This window comes from Denticeps clupeoides, chromosome 20 (genome assembly GCF_900700375.1).
Source record: "Denticeps clupeoides chromosome 20, fDenClu1.1, whole genome shotgun sequence".
NCBI classification, from domain to species: domain Eukaryota; kingdom Metazoa; phylum Chordata; class Actinopteri; order Clupeiformes; family Denticipitidae; genus Denticeps; species Denticeps clupeoides.
In genome coordinates, this window is record NC_041726.1 from 17,965,833 (window position 1) to 17,990,970 (window position 25,138).

The 25,138-nt window shown below is 41.0% G+C and overlaps 1 protein-coding gene across 14 annotated transcripts in view; it reads left to right on the top strand.

Annotated features, from left to right (window-relative positions):
• adgrb2 (adhesion G protein-coupled receptor B2) overlaps positions 1–25,138 on the top strand; it is a 259,112-nt gene that overhangs the window by 55,322 nt on the left and 178,652 nt on the right. For all 14 annotated transcript variants that reach the window (XR_003743370.1, XR_003743369.1, XR_003743371.1 and 11 more), the window contains exon 2: positions 2,824–3,670. Coding sequence is in view for 11 of the 14 variants with exons in the window: in XM_028964746.1 (XP_028820579.1) it covers positions 2,839–3,670 (832 nt within the window). In the remaining 3 variants the exon portion in view is untranslated. The remainder of the gene's footprint in view (positions 1–2,823; positions 3,671–25,138) is intronic.

Below are 25,138 nucleotides of genomic sequence, written 5' to 3' on the forward strand. Positions count from 1 at the left end.
AGCTATGGGAATTTTTCTCATTCGTGATAAAAATGGCAGAAATTAATATGTTTTGGGTGTGTATTTGCATTACTTTCAAATGGAGATATGTGGCTGTCAAACATCCCAAGTCTCGCAGAAGTTCTGTGCATTGATAGTGTCTCCCTTGTGCCCACAAATTAAATATAAAATCCCCGAAAATACTGTCATCAAACAAGAGTGTGTATCATGCACGCTAGCCTCACTCCATCAGTTTTAAACTTTCATAGCTATTTTGTTCTGCATTCCACCCATACATCACAGAAAAATACTGCAAATCTTGACAGTAGTGTTTACATATTCTTGCACACAGAAAGGCAGACTGACAAATTGACCTTTCTAAGAGTGAAGAAAGATGGAAGATTGATGGTCTATACAGAGACTGACAGCAGCTCAGTGTCACATGAACATCATCTCTCTCGTATTGTGTTTTACAGGGATGGTCAGCTGCAAACAATGACCCTGTAAGGGCCAGAATGCAGTCATTTCTGTACTTTCACTATGCACGTCCAGGAATCAGTTCCAACCTGCATTATTATTGTCGGATTTCTGTTTTTGTTCAATCAGAGGGAAGGAAATCATATTCTGCTCAGAATGTGAACAAACACATAGTTCTTTTTTAACAGAACTACTTTTTTCTAAGCTGACCTTGTCCAGTGTGAGCACTCAGGCTTGTGCAAAGTCAGAGGCTCAGACATGATACTTCCTCACTGTCTCAGCCATACAAATCAGTTATCAGATCATGAGCCATTTTCAAAGTTCTGTCTGGTCTGTACATTAAGTGTACTGTAGATGCTTTCCAAACATTCAAACAACCAAAATATTATGTAGGTACCATTGTGCTTACTATGTCTACATGTGTGTTGGAACCAACTCGTTGAAGATCTAGAATGATCTGTTCTTTTTACATGGAAGAAAAGTTAACACTAAAAGCTTAAAATTACTTCGACATTTGTGTGTAGGTTTGACATCAAGAATTTATCTCTAAAAAAAATAAATAAATAAATAAAATTTCTGTCTTATATACAGTGATGTAATTTCTACAGAACGATAAGATGCTCAAATTCAGAATGCATCACCTTCACCATTTAATGAGTTTTAGGCCTCTATTGGCCCCTTACAGCGAACAAAAGAACAGATGCTTTCAAATGGGCGCTCCACGGTCAAAGTGAGCTGTTCATCTTCCTCTGCCCCTCCTTTGAAGATGCCATTATGCCGCTAAAATGTGTGTGCACCTGTGTACAGGCTCTTGACATCTGTCAATTTGTCCTTGTTAAACCACGCACTTATAACTTGACCTCCTGGTATTATGGGGGTCATAAATAGGTAAGCTCACTCATACCCTTTGAAGTGCCCTTAAAATGTTGCATAAGCAAGGATGAGGGAGCAGGTAGCATTATGTTCAGAGAGCCCTCCATCAAACCCTGTGATCTTCTAGGGTATGGCTTTTACTTTTTACTTTTATTACTTTTTCTCATGCAGTTGTGTGCTAATTATCATACAAATAAGCATTTTAAGTCGCACATGCCATAATACATCTCACTGGGTATAGACAGAGCCTAAACTACGCAGTTTAAGAAAACTGTTCAGCACTTAGTGTTGTGGTTTGACAGAGTGATAAATTAATTCATATTTCCTTCATGAGGTTGTCATGGTTGGGGCATCTGCTGTACCTACATTTGTGTATTGTGTTACATATTTTCTGATTCTAATGCATATTTTTAAACTTTTTCATTCTTGATTGCCAGAACTTTGAATCATAGGGTCAGGCACATTTCTGATGCCACTGTATTATGTATTTATTTATTTTAATGTTGCTGGCCTTGATTCATATGGGATTTTAGGTTAGAACCTTTACATTGCAGCTACCAGTCTGGAATTGAGTATTGAATCAGAATCTAATAAAAAAAAAACATCTGGATTACATATGGACAATCTTTGTCTCTGTTTAAGTGGTCAGCATTTCAAATTCAAATTTTATTTGTCACATGCACAGTCATACATGTGACAAATAAAATTGGAATTTGAAATACTGACCACTGAAGTACCTCAGAAGTCCTTGAGGCTGCTCTGTAAAAGGTAGTTATTGCTGATGCAAATGTTGCATGTTGGGTTCCAATCTTGTCATATGGGTCAGGACTGATGTCACAGAGGATGATGATGTTTCATATAATAGTAGTCACCATGCTACGAGTATGAGTAGCACCTTGTAGCACCAGTAATCTAGGGCAAACTATATGAAAACAATAATAGCGAAAGTTTAATTTGGAGAGACTCAGCATTTTTCCACAACCTGTGCTCAGTTTTTTAAAATTATTATAACAAAAATACATTCAAATTAATCAAGTATTTATGATGTTAAAATGTTTTTCTAAAGGAAACCAACTGTTCATCTGATGCTCACTTGCTAGAAATACGCTTCCATATACAATGATTGACTATATTAACAAATTGCCCTGTGTGTAAATCATCTACTTTTTTTGGTCATAATTGGACCAGCAGGAACATGTCGCTCAAAAACCTTCCTGTTCTCAAAGCCTGATTTAATGAGGCTAAAACACAGAGGAAGTGCTTTAGTTCATGGAAGCAATAAGTTGTTCAATCATGTTGTATGGCGTACTAATGCAATTAATTACAGTGAAGGTGTTTTCCTTTGCTACTGCTTTTAGCATTGATTGCTAAACCGTTTAACACAGGGTGTGGGCTTTACCTAATCTGGCCCGGAGGCTCTGCTTTGTGAATCATTGAATGAAATGATTAGTATTGAATATGAAACATTTTCTCTTTCTCTCTCTCTCTGGCCAGGACAAATGACATAGGATGAACACTGCTGGTTGGCTCTGCCTGTCTGTGCTGCCCCTCCTTCTCACTTTGGCCCGGGAAGTGGAGCCCTCTGCGGGGCCAGCGGGCCCCTGTTCCTCCCTGGTGTCGGGGGTCCTGTATGGCTCTTTCTCTCTGCAGGACCTTTTTCCGGGGCCTCGATCCTTGTCTCCTGGCTGCTCCTGGACAGTGGAGAACCCGGACCCAACCAAGTACTCCCTCTACTTCCGCTTCAACCACCATCGGGGTGTGTGTGGGGTCTTATCACTGGTGGTGTTGCCCCTGGATCACTACCTGGCCAACCAGTCATGCTCACCACCCAACCAGCCTCCGGAACCTGAGGCTGTGGCTCTCTGCCCTATACGGATGCCACATACCTTTCTGCAGTTTGACAAGAACTTTGTCCAGCTGTGCCTGACTGCCGAGTCAGCCACAGATGAAGATGAGGAGGATGGTATCCATGGTGATTTGCCTGATGCAGCTACCAGGAAACCACTGGCAGTTGCTGTGGAGATGATGGATTTCCGTTTGGTGGAGGTGCTCCTTATCAACAATGAGAACTCCTCTCGCTTCACGTGTGGAGTGTTGTGTCGCTGGTTTGAGGAGTGTGTGCGTGTTTTGGGTGGAGAAAGTGAGGAAGGGTGCAGCATCACACAGACAGGGTGTGTCTGCCCAAATGTTGGCTCCGCCTCAACAGATGCCCTTTCCCCAGACACACCCCACAATCACACTCACGTTTCAAGCATTCTACTGACCCCACCGGATGACTGCTGCGTCACCCAGACGCACCCTAATAACGTCATTGCTATAGCGCCCAGGGACGTCCGGCAAGGTAAGCTGTTCTCTTCCCAGCTGGGTTGTCTCTGGTTGGCTGTTGTGTTCTGTAGACATGTAAAGCTGTTGATGGGGACCGGTCTGACCATCTCATTAGGCCTGGAGTCTTTAGGTTACTCGCAGCGTCAGATTGGCTCTTTCTTAGTGCTCACATTTCACTTGCTGGCCACTAATTAAAAGCCAAAGGACATACACAAAAATCCAATTAATAAATATGTTAGAGAAATGTTAATCAGGGATGAAGACTTTTTTTAAGAGACCTCTTGTTGAAAGGTCGTGTTTCTGTTCATGTCCTGCAATCTTGGGCACTGGTCAGGGTTTAGCAATCTCTGTGATATGCATGTGTGTGTCATTTGTCAGGATAAACTTCATAATCCACTTTCTACCCATCAGCAGAGGGGTTGTCAAGCCCAACAGGTGATGGTGCGGATTGATAAAGTTCATTAGAGAATCAGTTCGAAGATAAAGGGAGGGAGAGAGTGTATGTGTGTGTGTGTGTGTGTGTGTGTGTGTGTGTGTGTATTTTCTCTGTGTCTCACTGAGTGTGAATTGATCTTCACACAGCTGAAATATGTTGGCAGAGCTGCAAGTCTTGCTCATTCCCTCCCCTCCTCCTGTTCTTTCAAAAGAGAAAGACTGCCTTCAAAGGCCAAACCTGAGAAGCAAAAAAAAAAAACCTCCTCCTTTTTTCAAAGGAGCCACAGCAGCATGGCAGTGCCGTCATGATGATGATCTTTTTGAAGGGGGCTGAGGCACATACTCAGCAATATTTCTATTATTTCCATAGCCGTAGTGTGAAAAGGCAGATACTGTGGATCTCCATTCTAATTCAGGCAGGCCTGTAGGAAAGCACTATTGAAGTATGTGGGTGGCTGTGCAGGCAGCCATGCCAACTGAACTCACTATTGAGAAGCACTTAAGGAGATGGAGATACAGTGAAGCGATAAATTCAGTGCTGGCAGTAAAAAACAGTATTAGTGATTTCATTAGGGAAGCAGGATTGTGATTAGCTGTGCTTTTCAACAATACAGGTTAATTATATGTATGCTGGGGTTCGAAAGTCATAAATCATCTAACTTTTTAACTGCATCAGAAATGATTATGTCATTTTCCTGTACAAATGAGTCAATGGTAAGTGTCACTAATTTTATAAAGCATATCTCTCACTCACTTACTATCCATAACTACTTATGAGATGATCAATCTCTATTCCTGAAAAATACAAAATGAAGCCAGCAAGCTGATAACATTAATGCTAGTGTAACTAGTGCAATATGACACTTACATTAGTTGTTAGCCTTGGCTGATGTTGGATTGCAGGTTGTTTCCAGAGTCTAACAAACAACAGCTATTGCAAACAATGTTTTTTTAAATTGTAAAAATTGAAGTGCAGTCAATTGTGCTTCATTTTTGTGTGCTCCATCTCTCCAATTGCACCTTTTAGCTTGGACATGGTAGTATTGCTAGCAGCTTTATCGATCGTCAGCTGTGATTTCACAGCAAATCCACCCTGATAGTAGACAAAGCATCCCTGAGGGTAGCCTGAAGTCCCTTTTTAAAAATATCAGCCATGTCCAGCAATTTGACCTTGAGAGCAGCGATATCCAAATTAACTTGACTTAAAGAGGGCTCTGCAGGAGCCGACAGATCCCCTGAGGGCGTGGTCTCAGATTGCAAACAAGACCTTAATTGTGTTTGACTAGTACTGCAAATGTTAATGTTATTTCCAGCCATGTTACACAGTCCTGATTAGAAATACTCAGCAAAAAGAACTACAGGATAAAACAGAACTGAAAATATGCCAAAAAAGTGCAAATGAATAACAAATGAATAATGGTAGAAACTATTCTACCAACTTAGACCTGTAGAAAAATGTCTGATGCAGAATTAATTTGTGGTTAGCACAAGCTAAACTGACTAAAGAATCATGGTTACAAAGACTTAAATTGTCTTCATCTGAAATTAGCCATTTATTCCTTGAGAAAATGTTTAGCTGCTAGTGTATTTTTTCCATATTGCTGTCACGACTACGGACTTACGGGGGAAGGAAGCGCAGAGGTCTGACATGTTGGGAAGGGGATTTATTATAACAAACAATAAATACAAAGAAACAATGGCGCGGTGGCCAAAAACGGGAAATAAAGGGGAACAACACAAACAAACCCGCAGGCGTGTGGCGATTGCCAGAACTCAAAATATACACTTTTACCAAAAACAGGTCAAGTTCGTGCAGAGAGTCCACAAAAATGTCGTCCCTTCCGAAGGGGCGGAATTCTGCGGTCTATATGCACCGTCAGGATTGGCCACCGGTGTTGAGCCCAGCTGCAGCCAAACCTGACAATTGCTTAGTTCTTAGTGCTGAAAATGTCTTTTTCCTAAATGAATTAGTTGTTTCCAGATCATATTGGTGACACATGCATGACACAAGAATTCAAAAACTGCTGTAAAAATCCATGGTCACTGCACAAAATCCATGGTCATTCTATCTCAATGGCTGATATATTCCTGATTTAAAAAAGAAATAATAGCATGCTATTCTTTCTTTACATATCAACCACAAACTCATACCACATTTTATAGGGCCACATGGAACCATTGAGCTTTGTGCTTTAAGATGAGAGTGAATGCCACTCATCCTCATGTTTATCATTTGTAAAAATTATTGATTGTTCTGTTCATCTTTTGCCAAGAAAACAAATATTTTGGAAGAAACATGAATAGTTAGGGGCCTTTATGAATAGTTTTTATTAAATATTTTCTGTTGGTATGTTAGTGCTATGCAATTAAAATTATGAGTGATATTATGACATCATGATGGTTATGGAAGATTTTTGAACTTGTACTGAAGAATTACCTTTTCTCAATATTTTTCCTCATGCTGTAATAATAATTACTACTACTACTACTACTACTACTACTACTACTACTAATAATAATAATAAAACTCCACGTTGTTCAATTGTGTTTTTGAGCACTGTGATATCACTGAAATGCATATTCATATGCATTTAACCCATTGCTGTGAGGTTGTTTGTGTGTTGTTTTTAATGGGTACACAATGTGTCTTATAAGGAATCAAATTATCAACATCAGTAAGTTTTGGTAATTTTTGTTAATTTGAAAGAGATAAAAAGTGACACTTTGACTGTCAGCTGGAGTCTCAGAATGGACTTTTGAATCAAAACACGTCTCTGTTCATTTGTGCTGCCACCACTGAATGGTTTTAATTAGCCTCTAGTGTTCCTTCAGCTTTATTGGGCTAATAACATAATTGCCTATAGGCATAAATATGCTGAGGGTCTCTTTCCTACCATTTTGAGACAATAATCTTTGCTTTCACCTCCCCCTCTTGCTTACTCTCGCTACCCTTCTTGTAGAGTCCCAGCTGTGTTTTCCCTGGTATGTATCTAAGTGCTTTTGACAGAACTGATTTTTAAAAAAGCAGCCTTTCCCGCAATGCTCTAAAAACTTCCACTAAAAGTGCATGTTCTTCTTCCTGTGTGATGGTGCAGCTTTTCTAACTGAGGTTTATGTTGTTGGAAACCGCTCACAGAAAAAATAACAATGATAACTCTACAGTCCTGGAGATCCAGTTTGCGGGGAGATTCCTCAGTGAGACACTGCCAGTGTTTGTGCTGATATGAATCTCACTCTGATCGTTTTATTTATTCACTCTCTTTGGTGTGTGTCTGCATATGCTTATCTCTGAGTGCAGGACAATGGGAGCATGGGAATTTAACACTGCTGCATTGTGTTAGGATGAATGGCTGTATGTGTCTAGGGGTGTGTGTGGAAATTGATAGACTACATACTGAATGTTGAATTTTCTTTTATTAATATCATTCAGCACCAGCTGACCATGTAAAGAATCTTAAATTAAGGTAGTGTGAAGTGTTAATACACACTTTACGCATGTACATACAGTTCCCAGTGCTTGATTTAGAACACACATAGTAATTCATTCCTGCCCATGACCTTGGAAGTGTGTATGTGCCTTCTTTGCTCTGTGGGTTATTACTGTATGGGGTGCACTTGAGATTGAACAAATGTCTCTCGAAAATGTATCTTGGCTGGGCCTTGAAATGACAAGATAACTTTAAACCTTGAACAGGTTTTGATGACGCACATGCGCCTCCCTTCTTTTTAGACAAATACTGATGACTTGTAGCCATCTATGTAGTATCCAATAAATAAATAACTTTTTGCAATCACAGATGTTGTCCCCCCCCCCCCTTAGTTTTTTCACTGTCTGTCACATGAGTTGTAGAACATGTGATTGTGACCTTTGAGGTAATGGTAAAGAAAGAGAAATAGTTTGAATTTTACAGTGTGGGTGGGTACATATTATGATATGCATTCACTGCATGACTTTTTCCAATAGGTTACATCAATATCATTTTGCTTGTACTGCCTTCAAATCCTACTTTCTGTACATATGTTTACTTCATTTTTCACTGGGAAGGAGAATATAGAAGGATAGGAATATAATACACTTGTCTTAGAGTGGGCAGTTCCCAGTGAGTAAAGGCAGCATTTCCCAAATCTATTTGTCAATGTCAGGCTTTAGGGTTGCAGGGACCTTCATAAACAAAGACACTGGTCTCTGGTCCCACAATTTGATTCAATTATGAGTATCAATCACGATGCACTCCATACATTTTTCTACATTGCGTCACATGATGTTTTCAAATACACATGTTAAGGTCTAATTTGCCTGTGTCATGACACCAAACGATGTAGAGAACCCAGGTACAATGCTTGAACTAAAGTGAACTGACCATACACAGTACACACACCTAACACAACATACTCACGCTCATTCATACCACTCACACACACAGTGACAGATTGGCAAGACTGGACCCGCAACACTGTTGCAGGCACTTCTTTAAAGGAAGAAAAAACAGTGTAGGGAATTGGGACAGGGGGAGTGTTGGCCTAGCGGTTAAGGAAGGGGTCCCATAATCAGAAGGTTGCCGGTTCAAATCCCGATCCGCCAAGATGCCACTGATTTAGATTTCAGTGTCTCACAGCCATATGAGTTTGATTATGATTTCATTGAATCAATATGAAGATTGTTGGTACTGGAACCAGATATCAGTCAGATGGTCAACTTACCCTTGGTATAATCTACACATCCCCAAGTCCATACTCTGCTTTTCTAGAAGTTTTCTTTGATTTCATCTTCAAAATTGTGGTGGACAACTACAAGATGATCCTAGTTGGTGACTTTAGTGTTCATGTTGACAAGTTAGATGGTCCCTTAAACAGAGATTTTACTTCTACTCTTGATTCCCTTGGTGTCACCCAAAGTGTGATAAACTCTTTCCATAACTGTGGACCAACTCTTGATCTTGTTAGTATTGGTATTGTTACTGAGAACCTGATTGCTCAGCCTCATGTTCTGGTTCTCTGAGACCGCTCCTTGGTCACATTTAATGCATGTTTAATGTACACCCTGCACTTTGATACCCACAAGATACCAGGAACAGAGCATATTTACTAATTCCATGTTTACAGAATTTACTCATCATCTTCTGCCATCCAAACACATCTCCATAAAAAAAATGCATTAATGGTCAAAGAAGGCTCCATTGTACATCGAACACCCGTCAACCAGGACTCCCGCAGATTGGATTGGAAATTGTGTTCCTCAATTGTGTTCCTCAAGTGATCAGCCTGAAAAGTCTTATCAAATATCTAAAAGCTCTTTATCTTGCTATTTTTTTTATTTTTTTTATTTATATGGCACTTTTTACAATGTACATTCCCCTCTGGTCAGAACAACTTAAATGGCACAAGGGCTGAAACAAACAAAAGGTCACTACAGGCAAGGTCTACACTGAACAAAGCTTTCTCGCCACTAACTGGTCAAAACAAATTCGTATCTGTCCGAGCAGCTCTGAGCCTGTTTCTCTACTTGTGTTTTGCTATCAAGTGAGAAAAAGCAGTTTCACACAGACGTCCAGAATGGAAAGGAAATACTGTTTTAGCTGCCATCTCACACAGCTGGGAATGTTCCTCACAGCATGACAGCCAGGATTCGGACAGACAACCGCCAAATTCTTGAATGTAAACCCAGCATCACACAGTGTTATTTGATAGTGAAGTGATTGTCATTGTGATGCACAGCACAGCACACGGTGCACACAACAAAATGTGTCCTCTGCCTTTAACCCATCACCCTTGGTGAGCAGTGGGCAGCCATGACAGGCTGGGAGCAGTGTGTAGGGACGGTGCTTTGCTCGGTGGCACCTCAGTGGCACCTTGGCGGATAGGGATTCGAAATGGAGCCACTTCCAGTGAGAAGGTCAGCTGAAGGTCAGTGAGTAGGAGTGCTGAATTCATTTGCCAGTTTTTGCCAGTGTAGCTGTAGGTGATGGTGCCATAGCTTTCTGCTGGTAAGGCAGTCCAACAGTCTGTGGTTATAGCAACTCTGCCAGGTGTGTCCAGGTTTTTATATTGCAGGTTGTGGAATTCTAACAGAATGTGAATAGTTTAATAGTTTCAGTGATGCAAAATCCACATGACTGACACATTTTTTCATGAGTAATTAATCAATCATTGGTTAATCATGCCCAGCCCTAATAGTGGGCATGAGGCACAAGTCTTTCATCTTACATTGACTTTATTAAGAATGAACAGAAATTAAATATAGATGAGACACAAGCAACAAAAGTCTGTTTACAACAACATGCTCCATGTCCAGAACTCAGACAGGGAGACAAACAATGCAAACACCATCCATTTTGCTGAAGAAAAGCATCAGAATGGCTGCAGTTTTCCAGCCACCCATCACTTTGTTGATCTTTCTATTTTATGTTGTCCAGTCTGACAATCTTTAATATGATTTTGGCAAACTCTAAGTGGAGCATAAAGGTCTGATTGGTGGAGTGAATTACCTGTAGTTGACCTGTGGTTCTCCCATTTTAATAAGGGTATACTGGAGCTCTGCCTAACTGACCATTAAGTACTTAGTCACCGTTCTTACTAAAACAATTTTTCCATAGATTTAGGGCACCAAGCAGTTAAAGAAGCGACCCTGAAAACAAATCCCGATCTGCCAAGGTACCACTGAGATGCCAAGACTTGCTTCGAGATGTTATGTTATGCAGTTACAGCAAAGGTAAAGGGTGATGCTCTAGGGGCAGTAGTGGCCTATCAGTTAAGGAAGTGGCCCCGTAATCAGAAGGTTTCCGTTTCGAATCCCTATCCTCCAAGGTGCCACTGAGGTGCCACTGAGCAAAGCACCGTCCCCACACACTGCTCCCCGGGAGCCTGTCATGGCTGCCCACTGCTCACCAAGGGTGATGGGTTGAAAGCAGAGGACACAATTTGCTGTGTGCACTGTATGCTGTGCTGCTGTGTATCACATGTGACTTCACTTTCACGTTCACTCCAGTTCTAGGGAGCTGTGAATGTTCTGGAGGCCCTTTAAATCTTAAACATGAATATAAACCGAAAAAAAAAAACACACTTGTTAAATAAATGTGGCCCTGCTTTAGAATAAGAGGTTATAAAAAGTGTGTGTGTGTGTGTGTGTGTGAGTGTGAGAGAGAGAGAGAGAGAGAGAGAGTAAATATATTTACATTTATGGCATTTATCAGACGCTCTTATCCAGAGTGACTTACAATCAGTAGTTACAGGGACAGTCCCCCTGGAGCAACTTAGGGTTAAGTGTCTTGCTCAGGGACACAATGGTATTAAGTGGGGTTTGAACCTGTGACTCTGAAGTCTTCTGGTTCATAGGCAAGTGTGTTACCCACTAGGCTACTACCATCCCAATATATTTGCTATGTTCTCTACTTGAAGTTGAAGTGTGCATGTTGGTTAGCTAGAGTATGTGTCATAATGATGGATTACAAGTTTCTCACACTTTCAGAAGGAGGTGATGCTCTGTGAACGTACAGTGCATCTGAACCTGAATCATCTCTCTTCATCTGGATCTGTGGGTGGCCAGAGGTGAAGAACAGGGTCAGAACCCTGGGGTCTGAGTAATGAGAAGTCTAATGGCACATTTTCAGTTATAATGACAGATGAAACATGCTTTAATGAAAGTGGAGCCCATAGTGCTACCCTATATTGTAATATTCATTAGTAATATTGTTTGTAACATCTTCAACCATAAAAGTTTTTAATACTTTCAAACCTTCCTTTTTAGTAGTAAAATAACACAAGCCCCAACATATGAAAAAGACACCGATTGTACATAAATACAGCCCTCGCACACTGCCTTTAAATGAATGTATTTCAAGTGCAGGGTCTATTCAGTAATTTACAGATTGGCTAAAAGACCCCTTATCTGATTTAGAACGTCAAAATATGTTTCTGACCCCAGCTTACTCAAATGCTGGATGACTTGTAAAATTTTGCCGGTAAAAAAACTACATTCGTTGTTATTGGAAAGTTCTCTTCCTTACACATATGCAGCTGAGGGATGGGTGCATTTACTTTGGAGTAATCCAGCACTAACAAATGAGTTGCATATAAAACCACTTAAATGACAATGACATTTTTCGAACAATATCAAAACCAAAACAGGAAGCACCAGCTGACAGCAAAAGAGATGCTATTTTATTTGATTAATTTAGAAGGATTTGTAAGTTCTTAACTGACTGAGGCTGCTGAGCACAGAGCTGTGTGTGTCTAGGTGTGTGTTGATGCCAGGTATAATTCAGCCTCTCCAGAGTGTGGATGGTGAGGGGCGGAAAGTCACCCAACTAAAGGCTGCTTTTCTTCTATAAGAACAGTGCCGTCTATCTACTTGCTGGTCCTCTTTGTCTCTGTCTTGCTGCTGAAGGACACCCAGACGGTGCCTGGTGGAGGGAAGGTGGAAAGAATGTGGATGCTGTCAGTCACAAGTCCACCACCAATCACATTCCCGTTTCTGTGGGCATTGTTCACACATATCGCCGTATGACATGATCTGCTTTGTTTCATTTCTTGGCAACGGCTTACAGCCATCAGGCACCATTCACCACGTGTGTGTGATGTGTGTCAAGCTGTCAATCGCCTGGGTCTACTGAAAGGTGTGCATGTCTGCAGTTCATGTCAAGCACAGGACACAATAAAATATTTCCCATGGGCTTTGTGTAAGGTACAGGAGATCTTGTAACATCTTGGATGGGTAAAATTTGTAATCATCAGAGTTAAAGGAAAGCATGAAAATCATCCTCTATATTCCGAGTAGTAAATGTGCCTTATGTAGTGAATATGTCTGAAGAAAGATACATCATATCTTAAGACGTGATAGGTGGGCTTTCTGTGTATCTTTGATGTGTACTTGTGCAGATGGATGTGTAGTTCCCATTCTGTGGATCTGATAAATTTCATAATAATGGCAAAATTGCATTAATGTGTGTGCAGTTTTTTGTTTTACTACAGTGGTGTGTGTCTTTGTGTGTGTGTGTGTGTGTGTGTGTGTGTGTGAAAGAGAGAGAGACAGAGAGAGTTTACTGGGATATGCACATTTCTTCAGTGCCTGACTGGTCGAGTCCTCACATCTCCCTGAAGACACCAATTACCTGACCAGTCGGAAGCTGCTGGACGCCTCGTTACTGTGTAAAATGGTGCTGGACCCTTGGGAGTAGCAGGGGCCATGTGGGCCAGAGCTCATGTCCTCATGGAGTAGTGCTCCTCATAATTAGAGCTCCCCCATCCAACCAAGAAGCCCCTGCGGTTTGTGGCCACACAACAGCAGACCAGCCAGAAATGAGACCAGTGTTTATGTATGTGTCCACATTCACAGAAAAATACACCAAAATGAAGACGTGAATTAAAAATGAGCATTTAAATAATAATAAAAAAAATGCTTTTTGTTAAAGGGGTTAAGAGTAGGTCTAGGTTTCGAAAAGTTATGCACTAGAATGTGATTCCCAGGGGCTGAAGGCACACAGCAGGCCTCCTGTGCCTGATGAATTGTTCCTAATTGCTCCATTCCTGAGAGTAGTTGAGATAGGGCAATTAGGACCTGTTCAAATATTCATAGCAGCCACAGAACGTGGCTGCTGCAATGATGTGGAGACTGGATGCTTACCGTATGTTTAGTGTTTTCAGTTCCTGGAAATCGCCACACAGCTTTTATTTTGTTTGTTATAACTTTTCTGTTCTTTTTGTCTCATCTTCCCCCTGAACCGGTCCTAGCGGCAGCGTGACAGGCTAGAGGACATAGAAACGACAGGAGGCCAAAAAGCAGGTCTCGTGGTTGTTTAGCAATGCAAGGGTCGAAAGTGCATAATTCAAACGGCTTAGTAAACGGCTAGCGTCAAAGAAATAACTCAATGAGTGGGCAGCCCCCAAGATGGCTGCCTGGCTTTTATGTAGGTTGCTGACCCCTTCCTCCTTCGTTTCTGGGTTGCCGTTGTCTGTCGTTGTCGCCTGCCCCCTGATGGTCGGGTGGTGTGACTGCAGCCCTGACACCTTTTTACCAACTTACATTTACATTTAAAGCATTTATCAGATGCTCTTATCCAGAAAGACTCATAATCAGTAGATACAGGGACAGTCCCCCTGGAGCAATTTAGGGATTAGTGTCTTGCTCAGGGACACAGTTTTTTTTTTTGTTTTGTCAGTTGTTTTTGTGGTGTATTGAAGTATAATTACAAGCATTTTCCAAAGGTTTTTATTGACAAGTACATAAAGTTTATGCAAAGAGTCAATATTTGCAGTGTTGGCCCTTTTTAACAAGACCACTGCAATTTGCCCTCATGGCAACCCATTCCTTCATAATCAGTGCTTGGAGATTGACCACAAGTTCTCAATTGGATTAAGGTCTGGTGAGTTACCTGCCATGTTTTGTTCCTCCAGCCACTTATTTATCACTTTGGCCTCATAAAAAGGCATTGTTCTTCACCAAACTGTTCTTGGATGGTTGGGAGAAATTGCTGTCGGAGAATCTTTTGGTACCATTGTTTATTCATGGCTATGTTCTTAGGTAAAATTGTGAGTGTGCCCACTCCCTTGGATAAGAAGCATCCCCACACATGAATGCTGTGTAGACACAGCAACATGCTTGCGTAAATAAATCAGAAGATGGGGAGGCAGGATCAGGTAAAGGGATGAGGAGAATAAAGAACCAAGCCATCCTGGCCTTGACACCAGGCCATCCTCCAAAAGTCTTTGCCTCACTGTGCGTGCAGATGCATTCACCCCTATCTGCTGCCATTCCTGAGCAAGCTCTGCACTGGTGTACCCCGATCCCACAGAATCATCTTTAGGAGACGGTTCGGGCACTCGCTGGACTTTCTTGGACACTCTGAAGCCTTCTTCACAACACTTGAACTTCTCCCCTTGAAGTTTTGATCCGATAAATGGTTACTAAAAGTAAGTCTTTGAGAACGGGTTTCTCAAGACAGGTGGCGCATTAGACCAGGGGCTCATCTCCTGTTTCCAAAATGCATCACAAACTGCTTGAGAAAGCTGTTCTACTATGATAATTGGTGATGAAAATAAATTATGTTCAATAAGATGTACTTGTGTTTACCAACTGTTAACGCAGCACGTTTTAATCGCGCGATAAGATTCTCACGTTAACGCAGCACGTTAACGCCGATAACGGCCCACCACTATTTGATACACATTCTCACCAGGTGGACCACACCCGAGTTCGAGATTTGATTCAAATCGAGACCACCCCTTTTTGTGGGTCTAAGCCAGTAGGTGTGAAAGCACCCGTAATGTTGATGTCATCTATAATTGATCAATGAAAGAAATCAGTCTCTGAAATGGCTTAATCCCATAAATAACAGCCCTATTCACCTGATGCATTTTATTGGGGCCGTGGTGCATATTTAGGGGCCTTTTAGGACTAGCTCTAGTCATGTAGTGTTCTGCTCATATGTGTGTGTGTGTGTGTGTGTGTGTGTGTGTGTGTGTGTGTCCTGACCCATCTGCCATTGAGGTGTTTAGGTTGGTTGTCTGAGTGTAGTGTGTATTTAATTGGAGCGGCTGTGACACCGGTGTAACTGATGATTCATACCCTCTCCTGGATTAGAGTGCTGTTAAACTCCCCAGGCCACCTTGAAATGAGCTTACCGAAGCCTGAATAATCTACACCAAATGAATGCCCTGTTTTATAAAAACCAGAGCGGGCTGTGTGGTTTTCATCTTTGTGTGTGCAGGGATGCATGCTCCACTGTTTTGGGGCTGTTTTGATTTTCATCTTGCTTGATTTGTGTATTTTGTGTTTCCGTGAGATTCAGTGCAGGCAACATTATTAGTCACTGTATTTGGAATGGGGACGTTTTGTTGACTATGCATTGTGGCAGACAGTTTTTTTCCTGCTCTGCACACTAATTTGTCAAGGGACACTCATCCCAGCGCTAATGATCTCTAGACACACACACACACACACACACACACACACACACACACACACACACACAGATGAAGACAGCTGGAAGGGGATTGTAGGCAGGGTAACTAAGCTGAATTCAGGTGCTATGCCTTGGGGATGTGTCACAGGGTGTGTGTTTTATGGCATGAGGGTCACACGATTAAACTCTGCTGAGTAACTGACACTGGGAGGATGGACGAATTGTCTTGTCAGGAGGTTTGGAAAAAATATGGTGTGTGCGTCTCAGAGTTTGGGGCACCAGGACTGTTTTTCTTCCTACTACGAAACCAGATCCAACTCTAATGTCAGGTGATGTGATGGTCAAATTCTCCATGACACAGATAACTACCTAGCCTCCGAAAAATCCTGTGACCTTACACTAGCAAACAATCCCAAAGCTTAGCAGCAGTTTGAAGTCCAACTCCCCACCCACACCCACAGGGACATTACCCCTATTGTAAGGCCCTCTTGTTTTAAATAGTCAGGTAGGATGGTGCTAGAGAGAGAGGTTACTACCAGCCACACTGGCACTCTATGATGAGGAGAGTTTGGAAATTAAAGGAAAGATAGAATACATGGAGGGAGAGCAAATAAAACCTTTTTATTACTGTGGTAACAGGATTAGTATGCTGAATCCATTGGTTCCATCACTCTGTTTCTTTCCCTCTTTGCTTTAGCACTGAGGGGTTTTATGTGAAGCCTTGACTTTTATGAGCTCTCGCTGTTTTCCATTTCTTTCTTTCTTCTTTCTGCTGTGACAAGGAGTTGTAGCAAGCAATCTTTTGGTGCACATTTTAAACCCTGCTGTTTGACTGGACAGTCCACACTGTACACAGCAAGGAGTTTCTTTTTTGTGTAATATCCTAGAAGAAATAGCCTTCACTACACTGCTTTATTTTGGACTAGGTACATACTGTACATGAGTGGAGGTGAATATAGAAGTTTTTGTCTTTGGGTGTTAGATGTTGAGCAGATAACGGTGATGTTTTGTCATCAAACTGGCTACTTAGACAGGGGAAAAATGGTCTGTCCAGTGAGGACTGTGGTTACAAAAAATGTCCCTTTTAGTTCCAAGCCAGGATGATAAATCAGTCTGAAGGTTGCATGAGTCAGCAGGCACAGTGGTGTGTGTGCACAGAAGTGTCCACTTCTCTTTGAATGTGCTACACTGAAACGGTAGCAGGTGTATGCAAATGGCAGTGTGGTAATAATCAAATCCTCACTGGTTTGCCAGCTAGCCAGATTGATGCAGGAGTACCCAGCAGCACAGAACATGGCATGCCAGGGGCTGACAGATTTTCATAAAAAAACGGCTCTGAAATAACACAACTTGCTTTTGGGACGTAAAGATCACAAGCTGTTCTTGGAATCTCTGCAAATTTGAGCCATGTGGTTTGACAAAACATCTATTTTGCAGGTAGTTGTCTAGTCTGGGATTGATCACCTTGTGAATATCCTAGATATCTTCAACTATGACTCCGCTAGCTTGGGTGATTTTCTGACCTTAAAGGTCCATTGATAACTTTTTACCAAATTCAATGCCGGTGTACAGAAAGGAAATGGATCTTCATGAGGTGGCTCACTGTGTCCAAGCAAGAGAACCAGATGGTCATTTTTGATGAATGTGGAGCACCCAGGCATTACATTACATTACATTTCAAAGTGTGCACAACATGGTCCACTATGCAGGGAAAAAGGAAGACAGATAGGGACCATTATGGCACACTGTCTGTCCCCTTAATGCTCTCTATGTGTTGCCTAGTCACATACTTTTCTGTATGAACCACTGGGCCTGAAATAAGGTTCCTTAGTGCAAAATTATCCCATATGTCAAAGGGGAAAAAAGAAAAGAGCCACAATGTTTTTTTTTTTTTAACTGAACAAGATTTATGAAGCTCACCTCTGTCCTAAGTGACTTCCCAGCATGCACATGGAGGCAGGGTGAGTTGACAAGCTCATTTCTCCATCTCCTTTAAAAAGAACTGCTCTTTTTTCCCTTATTCAAATAGCATCTCACAGCAGTGACCTTGGTGAGTAGAGATACTTACAAGAAGACAGTCTACTTCTCTATATCCATTAAATGTGTTCTTATATGGTTGTTCTACAACTGTGGTATGGTATATGCCATATATGCCATATATGCACTATGTCAAATATACAATAATGTGTAGAAACTTTGTAGGGGATATTGTAAAATCCAACATTAGTAACAACATTGTCCCCATGTTGTCATAAGGGGGAAAGGTTACCTCTCGTTTCTCATGCTTTTTTCACCCAGAGAATTTCCCACCCCTCACCTAAAACATTATCTCCACCCACTGTCATGACTTCCAAACATGCGAAGCATTGCAGTTGCTCGGTGAATGGACGTAAAAGTGAGCACAAATGTATTTTTTAACACCATCACACAAGTCTCTGAAGAACCAGTGGGTTAATAAGAATTTTTCCTGGAAAAAAGACACAGTACTTCCTGTCTGCACCAAACAGGAAGTGTTGATGGCATAATTTCCGTGAATGCATACTCACTTCTTGTGACGCCCAAGGGTTGGGTACTTACAGCCTGTGCCGAAGCACTAACCATAAAAGAGGGTAGCAGCTGCTTAATGGCACGGCTGCATTGATGTGGACGAACATTACATGCCATGTTTCTGTTTCAGTTCTTTTCCCGACAACCGTCACACGTCCTGGGGAAATCTCATTGTGTGACTGGATCAAAGTGGCTGTAATTTTGCACCAAGGCTGAATTTCAGAAAAAGACTTCAGAGACAGTATTAGAGGACCTACATAAAAGCATGATTCTTCTTTTTTTCCTCTTGCAGCTGTTTGTAGCTTTCTGGATACCTCAAGGTCTACACAAAACAAAGGCCTTGTATTCTGTCAACTTTGACCACTTTCATTATATCTAGTGGTACTTCCTTATATGTAACTTAAATTATGCTATAATGCTAAAGCGTTTGTATCATTTTTCAGAACACAAAAAGGTACATAAATGTGTGTTGAATAGCAGGTCAGACACATTTTGTTTTTAATTAATATATGTCTTCAAATTTATAAATTGCAGTCTGGTTTCAGGTGACATGTCACCTTTTCAGCTTGTGCCTCAATGCTGTGATGTGGACTATGATGGCGGTGCTTCCTCTCTTACATGCTAATGTTATTAGCATGATTTATCCTTTTAATTTCTTTAATACATAAACATTTTCTGCTTAGTAATCCATAACAAAATCTTTTTTTCCTATATTACATGTGACATATAACAGACACTTAATGTATGCTGCTTTATTACATATTCATTGTCCATGCATATGCTTGAAATCATAATTCTGTTCAGGCTATTTTTCTCATTTATATTTTACTCTGCCTTATCAACTTTAACAGCTCCATGTTAATTCTGGTTAAAATTCCATACCGTTAAATATATTTGCGGCACTCAACCATTACTATGCTTCAATGATTCTTCGCTGGTGGTTCATTCCCAGCTGTTATTCTGATTATAAATGATCTCTTTGGAGAAGCAGTTAAGGGGGTGGTGTTTGAACCCAATAGTGAAGGTTGGGAAACTTGCTCTGATGTCACAGCAGAAACAGTACAGTGAAGTAGAATATTTTCAGTGAGGTCTCTTGGGTAGTTTATAGATTTTGTTGAATCAGTTAGTTCTTTATACACGAAAATGAATTGTATATGCACAGTGTGCAGCAGATGAAGACAGATGAAGGGAACACACAGTGTGAAATGCAGAGGTTTGGGCTGAAGATGCATCAGTGGTCCCTCAGCACAGGCTGCTTCTGGATGCAGATGTTGATTGGGGAAAAGGGGAGGGGATGTGGGGACAGGAACAGATCCCCAGAGTCCTGGCCAATCCAGAAGGGATAGACGGCCCTGAACCAGGACATCTCTCTTTTCCACATATGACAGATGCTGGAAGGAGGGAGGGAGGGAAGCTCTTTTCATGTGTGCGTTCGTGTGTGTGTTGAGTTATGATGTAAGAAGCTCAGCACTCCTAGCAATACTGGCAGTAAGTGTGTGTGTATGTTAATATTGTGGGCTGTGCTTTGGGCACGTTCACTATTATGTATATTGTTGCCCACAATCACTCTTTCACTATCCATAGCTGCTTATTCCCAATCAGGTGTTGTGGCTGCCAGAGCCAATCCTGACTTCATCCAGGACTGGACACACTATTCATACATCATGCACTCACACATCCATACTAATGACTACTTTAGAACCACCAATTCACCTTGTATGAATGGAGGAAACCAGAGACCCACGATGCTATGTGGCCACTATGTGGCCCTCTGTAGTCTACAAACAGACATATTTAATTAAAGTGTTGCTGGAACCTTCATGTCCTGTAAATCTGCACCTCATTGGTCTCTTTTGAAAGTTTTTTGACTTTCATATTTGCAAATTAAATGTTGTGATTCTCAAATTTGTGATGTAGTCAAATAAAGATGATGTGCTCCCTCTGTTGCCGTCTAGCAGTGGGGATTGGGAATGAAGGGATTAGGAAATAAATATGGTCCAAGTGGCTACAATATATGTTGTAAAAAAAAAGTGAGTTTCCTGTGGTTTTGTTAGATGGGGATTTTTGGCTCCTGTGAGTTCAGATTTATATAAAAAGGTGCTTTGTGCAATGAGTGGACATCGATTGATTGTTGTCTCAGTCCTGGTGCCATGATGCTTCTCAGTCTCTTGCCGGATTGCAGAAATCCTTAATGATCCTGGCAGTTCTGGTCCTGGATCTTTGAAAGTGAAAAGTGTTCAGGTCTATCCTAACATTCCTCTTGTCGAAAAAAATTCCGATGCCATTGTGAGATGATCGCTTTTGACACAAATGTATCTCCATACACATGGAGATACATCTGCAGTGTATCACAATGACAATCACTGTTTTTCACTTTCACCTTGTGCCCTCTAGCAGTTCTTGTGCATTTTGAGACAATGTCCCACATTTCCATTGGTCATTTCTTTTTGTAATTAAAATAAATGTACAGTATGATTTTGCTCCAGCAGTTCTTTATGCAATAATGGTTTATGAGCAAAGTGTTGCTCTTAAAGAAGAAAGTGTAATTTTTATTAGTAGGTTGCATTTACAATTATTTACAATCAACAAAAATGTTCAGTTATATAATCAATAATAAAATTAATTTAGCAAGTTATATTTCTCACATTTGTATGTTCCAGGTTAATATTACAGCACAAATATCATCCCATAATATTAACTAAAACAATTTACTCAAAAACAAACTTGTGTTATTGGTCAAGTATTCAGATTTGACATCACATTTGGAGCACCCAAGTTTTTGCACATTAATTTGGAAAGATACCACATATTTGAAAGATACCATTTGATGTAACAATGCTCATCCCTGGTGTTCAGGGTCTGGGCTTGGTGTTGAATTGTCATTGTCATAGCGTGTACAAGGTGTGCATGGGTACAATAGGTGTGTGGTGTGGACCTGGTCTGCTCTGTGATTTCCTTCCCAGCAGTTTTAATGCTTGTGGTTTATGTTTAACTGTTAAATGTTTCAGAGTTCAGATGTGGTGCGAGTGCAGTGCGCCCCCTGTTCGAGTGAGCCTTCCCTTTTTCCAATTCCATTAATTGGAAAGTTGCCAGTTGGAATAATACATTCATTCTTTAATTCAAGGGACATGTTTCGCACCTTTCCACCACACTTATTGCAGTGTTATTGTACATTCCATTACCATAAAAATCTCATAACGATCATCCCTACGATCAGCCCCTCATTACAGGCTTCCATGTGAAATTCATGCATGTAAATTTGATTCTGTATTATGTTAATTAACCATTACAGATTCATCATGTAGTCTCTGTATGACTGCATGAACTGTGACTATTTGGTATTAATTCACGTTCCATTACAGCTCTAGTAACCACAGACACATGGGCTGCCTATACTGAGGCAGCATCAGACTCCTTCTTCCCTTAACCAATATACATCAGCATGGGTCTGAAAAGGGTGACAACTTTATTTCACTGAATTGTACGCATTTTTACCCTCTGAGCGGTAAACATTTGTGATAAAACTAAATAAAGAAATAAAATTAATAAAAACAGCACTGTGTAATTCAGTAGAGGCACTCCATAAAGGTAGGGGTTTGTGTTGCTGGTGTATGCGAGAATGAGAGATTTGTGTGATTAGTCTTTTCCCTAAATGAGGAGATGGAATTAAGCTTTTGTCACAATCGTGTGAAGGCACTAGAGCAAGACAGACAGAAATGCTGAAGTGGACAATGGAAAATGAAAAGCTACAACCCTTTTCATCTGTAGGGTTACACGCCACACATGCACACACATGCATGTAGCCATCATTGTAAAAAACACACACACAAACTTCTTTTAGTAATAGTATTATAATAATATGCCACTAAAGGGTGTCCCCATGATGGTTTGCAATCATTAATCATTTGCCCACAATGTTTCTTTTAGAGCTTTACAATGTAGATCCATTGGTTCCAATGCAGAAAACTTTTTAAACTTTTTAAACCACAGACAAACATTTAATGACAAGAATCTGTTCATTCACAGATGGGTTTTCAACTGTTCAGGCTTTGAATTTAAAGAAGCAAGACAGGACTGTACAACCTGAACCTTCATGGACAGAGGTGGACTCCCCCTTTATTACTACGTATCAACAATGTGGGTGTGTAGGTTTAACACAGACTTATGGCCGGCTGTGGGGTGTAGAGTCGCATCAGATGCTCCGCCGTGCGTGGGATTCGGTCTGCGTGCTCTTTCTTTTGGCAGGATGCCAATAGTGCGGTCACCTACTGGCTCCAGTTTGTTTGGACATCTGGTGCATTCCTGTGGTGTCTTATCACTCAATTTACAAGTAGGGTCAATGGCCCCCACTACAATTATTTGTAAGGTTGTCCAACTAATGGGAAGGGTTGAGCATTTACTCCTCTGCTCTGCATAACTCCAAATAGCTCAAAATGTGGGGAAAAGGGGCCAAAAATCAAACAATGAATCCATCACACCAGTATATTGGAAACGCTGTTAACTGCAATGACAGTGTCATTATCTCCAGCCAGCTATGTCCCCTACACATCAATATACAATTTTGCCCAAAACAAAATGTATGGAATTTATGAGCAAAGATAGCACAATTCATTAGTGATTATAGTGGCTGACCTGACTGAAAATTATAAATGGTTCAGAATGTTGTAATGTTGCTCTAGTGACATTTATGTGAGTCCATCTTGAGTCCATCCTGAGCAACAGTGTGATTTGTATCTGTATTCAGTTTCTGGTATTGAATCTAAAGTTGAGTGACAGTGGTGAATTGTGTATAAAATTTGATCCATAGCAGTGCTGATGAGTAAACCTAGGGACAATATTTCTTTACAATAATTACATATATTTACAGTAGTGAAACCACAGTGGCGAGCGCAACCAAAGGCAATGCAAAAGCAAATAAATAAATAAAAATTTCGAGCCCTACAGAACCTCTAGAGTAACTGTTACTGGAGCATCCTTGCAGGCTACATTTTTCTATAGAGCATGCATGGGTGTCACCCCAATGGGGTGGTGCCCTCCTGCTAGTCCTAGTATGTGTAACGGTTGGTCCTACGGTTGTTATGTAGGTGGGCGCATGTACTACTTTTCCTCGCTCGTGGGGGTTCGCTGGCACAGGTGCACTAGAAAGAACCAAAAGGATACTACTAAAATGTAACAGTAATTATATGTAATGCTTAAACTTCCCGAACAACAGCCAGTTCAGCACAATAATAAATGTAAAGCTTCACCCTCCTCCACTGCAGACTGGCTTCTGTTTGGGTGCAGGCAATGTTAATCTTCATAAGGCTGGGGAGAAGCCTAAAAAGAAAAACTACAGAAAAGTGCAGTCTCTTTTTAGGTATGTTGGCCACTGTATTCACACACACACTTGCCTGTCTTTCGTGTATGTGTGTGTGTGGGGTCAAGGCCTTGTCTTCTGAATGCTCATTTATGTTCATATGCTCTGACAGTAAGTGTAATTTCCAACTGACCACGTGATAGCTCAGTCACATTATGATTTATAGCCCTGTCAGTCACCAGCACCTTCCGAGCACGTTCCCACCTCCCACATACTGACAAAAATTTAGGTCCTATCAAACAGCCCTAATGTGTATGTGTATGTGTATGCGGGTGGAAGGGGAAGGGGGTCTCTCTCTGTATCACTCCTTCCCAAGGTTTCTTCCTTTCTTTTTTTTCTCTCTCCTAGAGTTTTTTTGTGTGGAGTTTTTCCTTGTGTGCAGAAGGGTCAAGTGTGGGGGTGTGAACTAGGGCTGCAAATAAACAACTCTATAGTGTGTAATGCAACATGAAAATCCTCTTAAAATGAGCAAACAAATGGCTGTTATTCCTCACAAAAAAAGTTTTTTTTATTCAAACTCAATACTTTTATTAGATCAAAGCTTAAAACCTTTGGGTTACTGGCTCCAGAATTAAGCCCATTTAATCAACCTAACTATGAAACAGTGTACCCCTGCTAAGTAAATCTATATGCTAATGAATGTAGATTTATCCATCTGTTGCATTTATTATGGTAAAGGCGTGTTTTGAGATGTAACCTATCAGTGTGTGTGTGTGTGTGTGTGTGTGTGTGTGTCGTGCGGGACGGATGAATTACATGAGTGAGAGCTCATGCCTTATCATACCTCATCACTATCGACTCATAACACAAATAATTACAAATAATATACGTTCTAAGAAGCGCTAATGTTAGTTAGCAATCAAAAAAATACGATAACTTGTAGAAGCTCCGAGTTAAGGTGCTGTAGTTTTGACGAAGTACTTTTATGGAAAGCCTTTAAATCTTTGAAACGCGCGTCAGTTAAAACAGTCCGTGTAGAACAATGATACCGGAGCAGTGTAGCTCTGCACTGCGTAGCTCCGCAGGAGCGATACGATAATAGATTTTGGTGACGAATTAAACGAAGCCTCGAGGCAAAGAATTTTCCTTGAATATTTTTTCAAATCATTCGAGTTATTTGAATAATCGTTTCAGCCCTAGTGTGTCAACTGTACGGCTTGTCAAAGCCCTTTGAGACATACTTTATGTGATCTTGGGCTAAATGTTGTTGTGTGTGTGTGTGTGTGTGTGTGTGTGTGTGTGTGCGTGT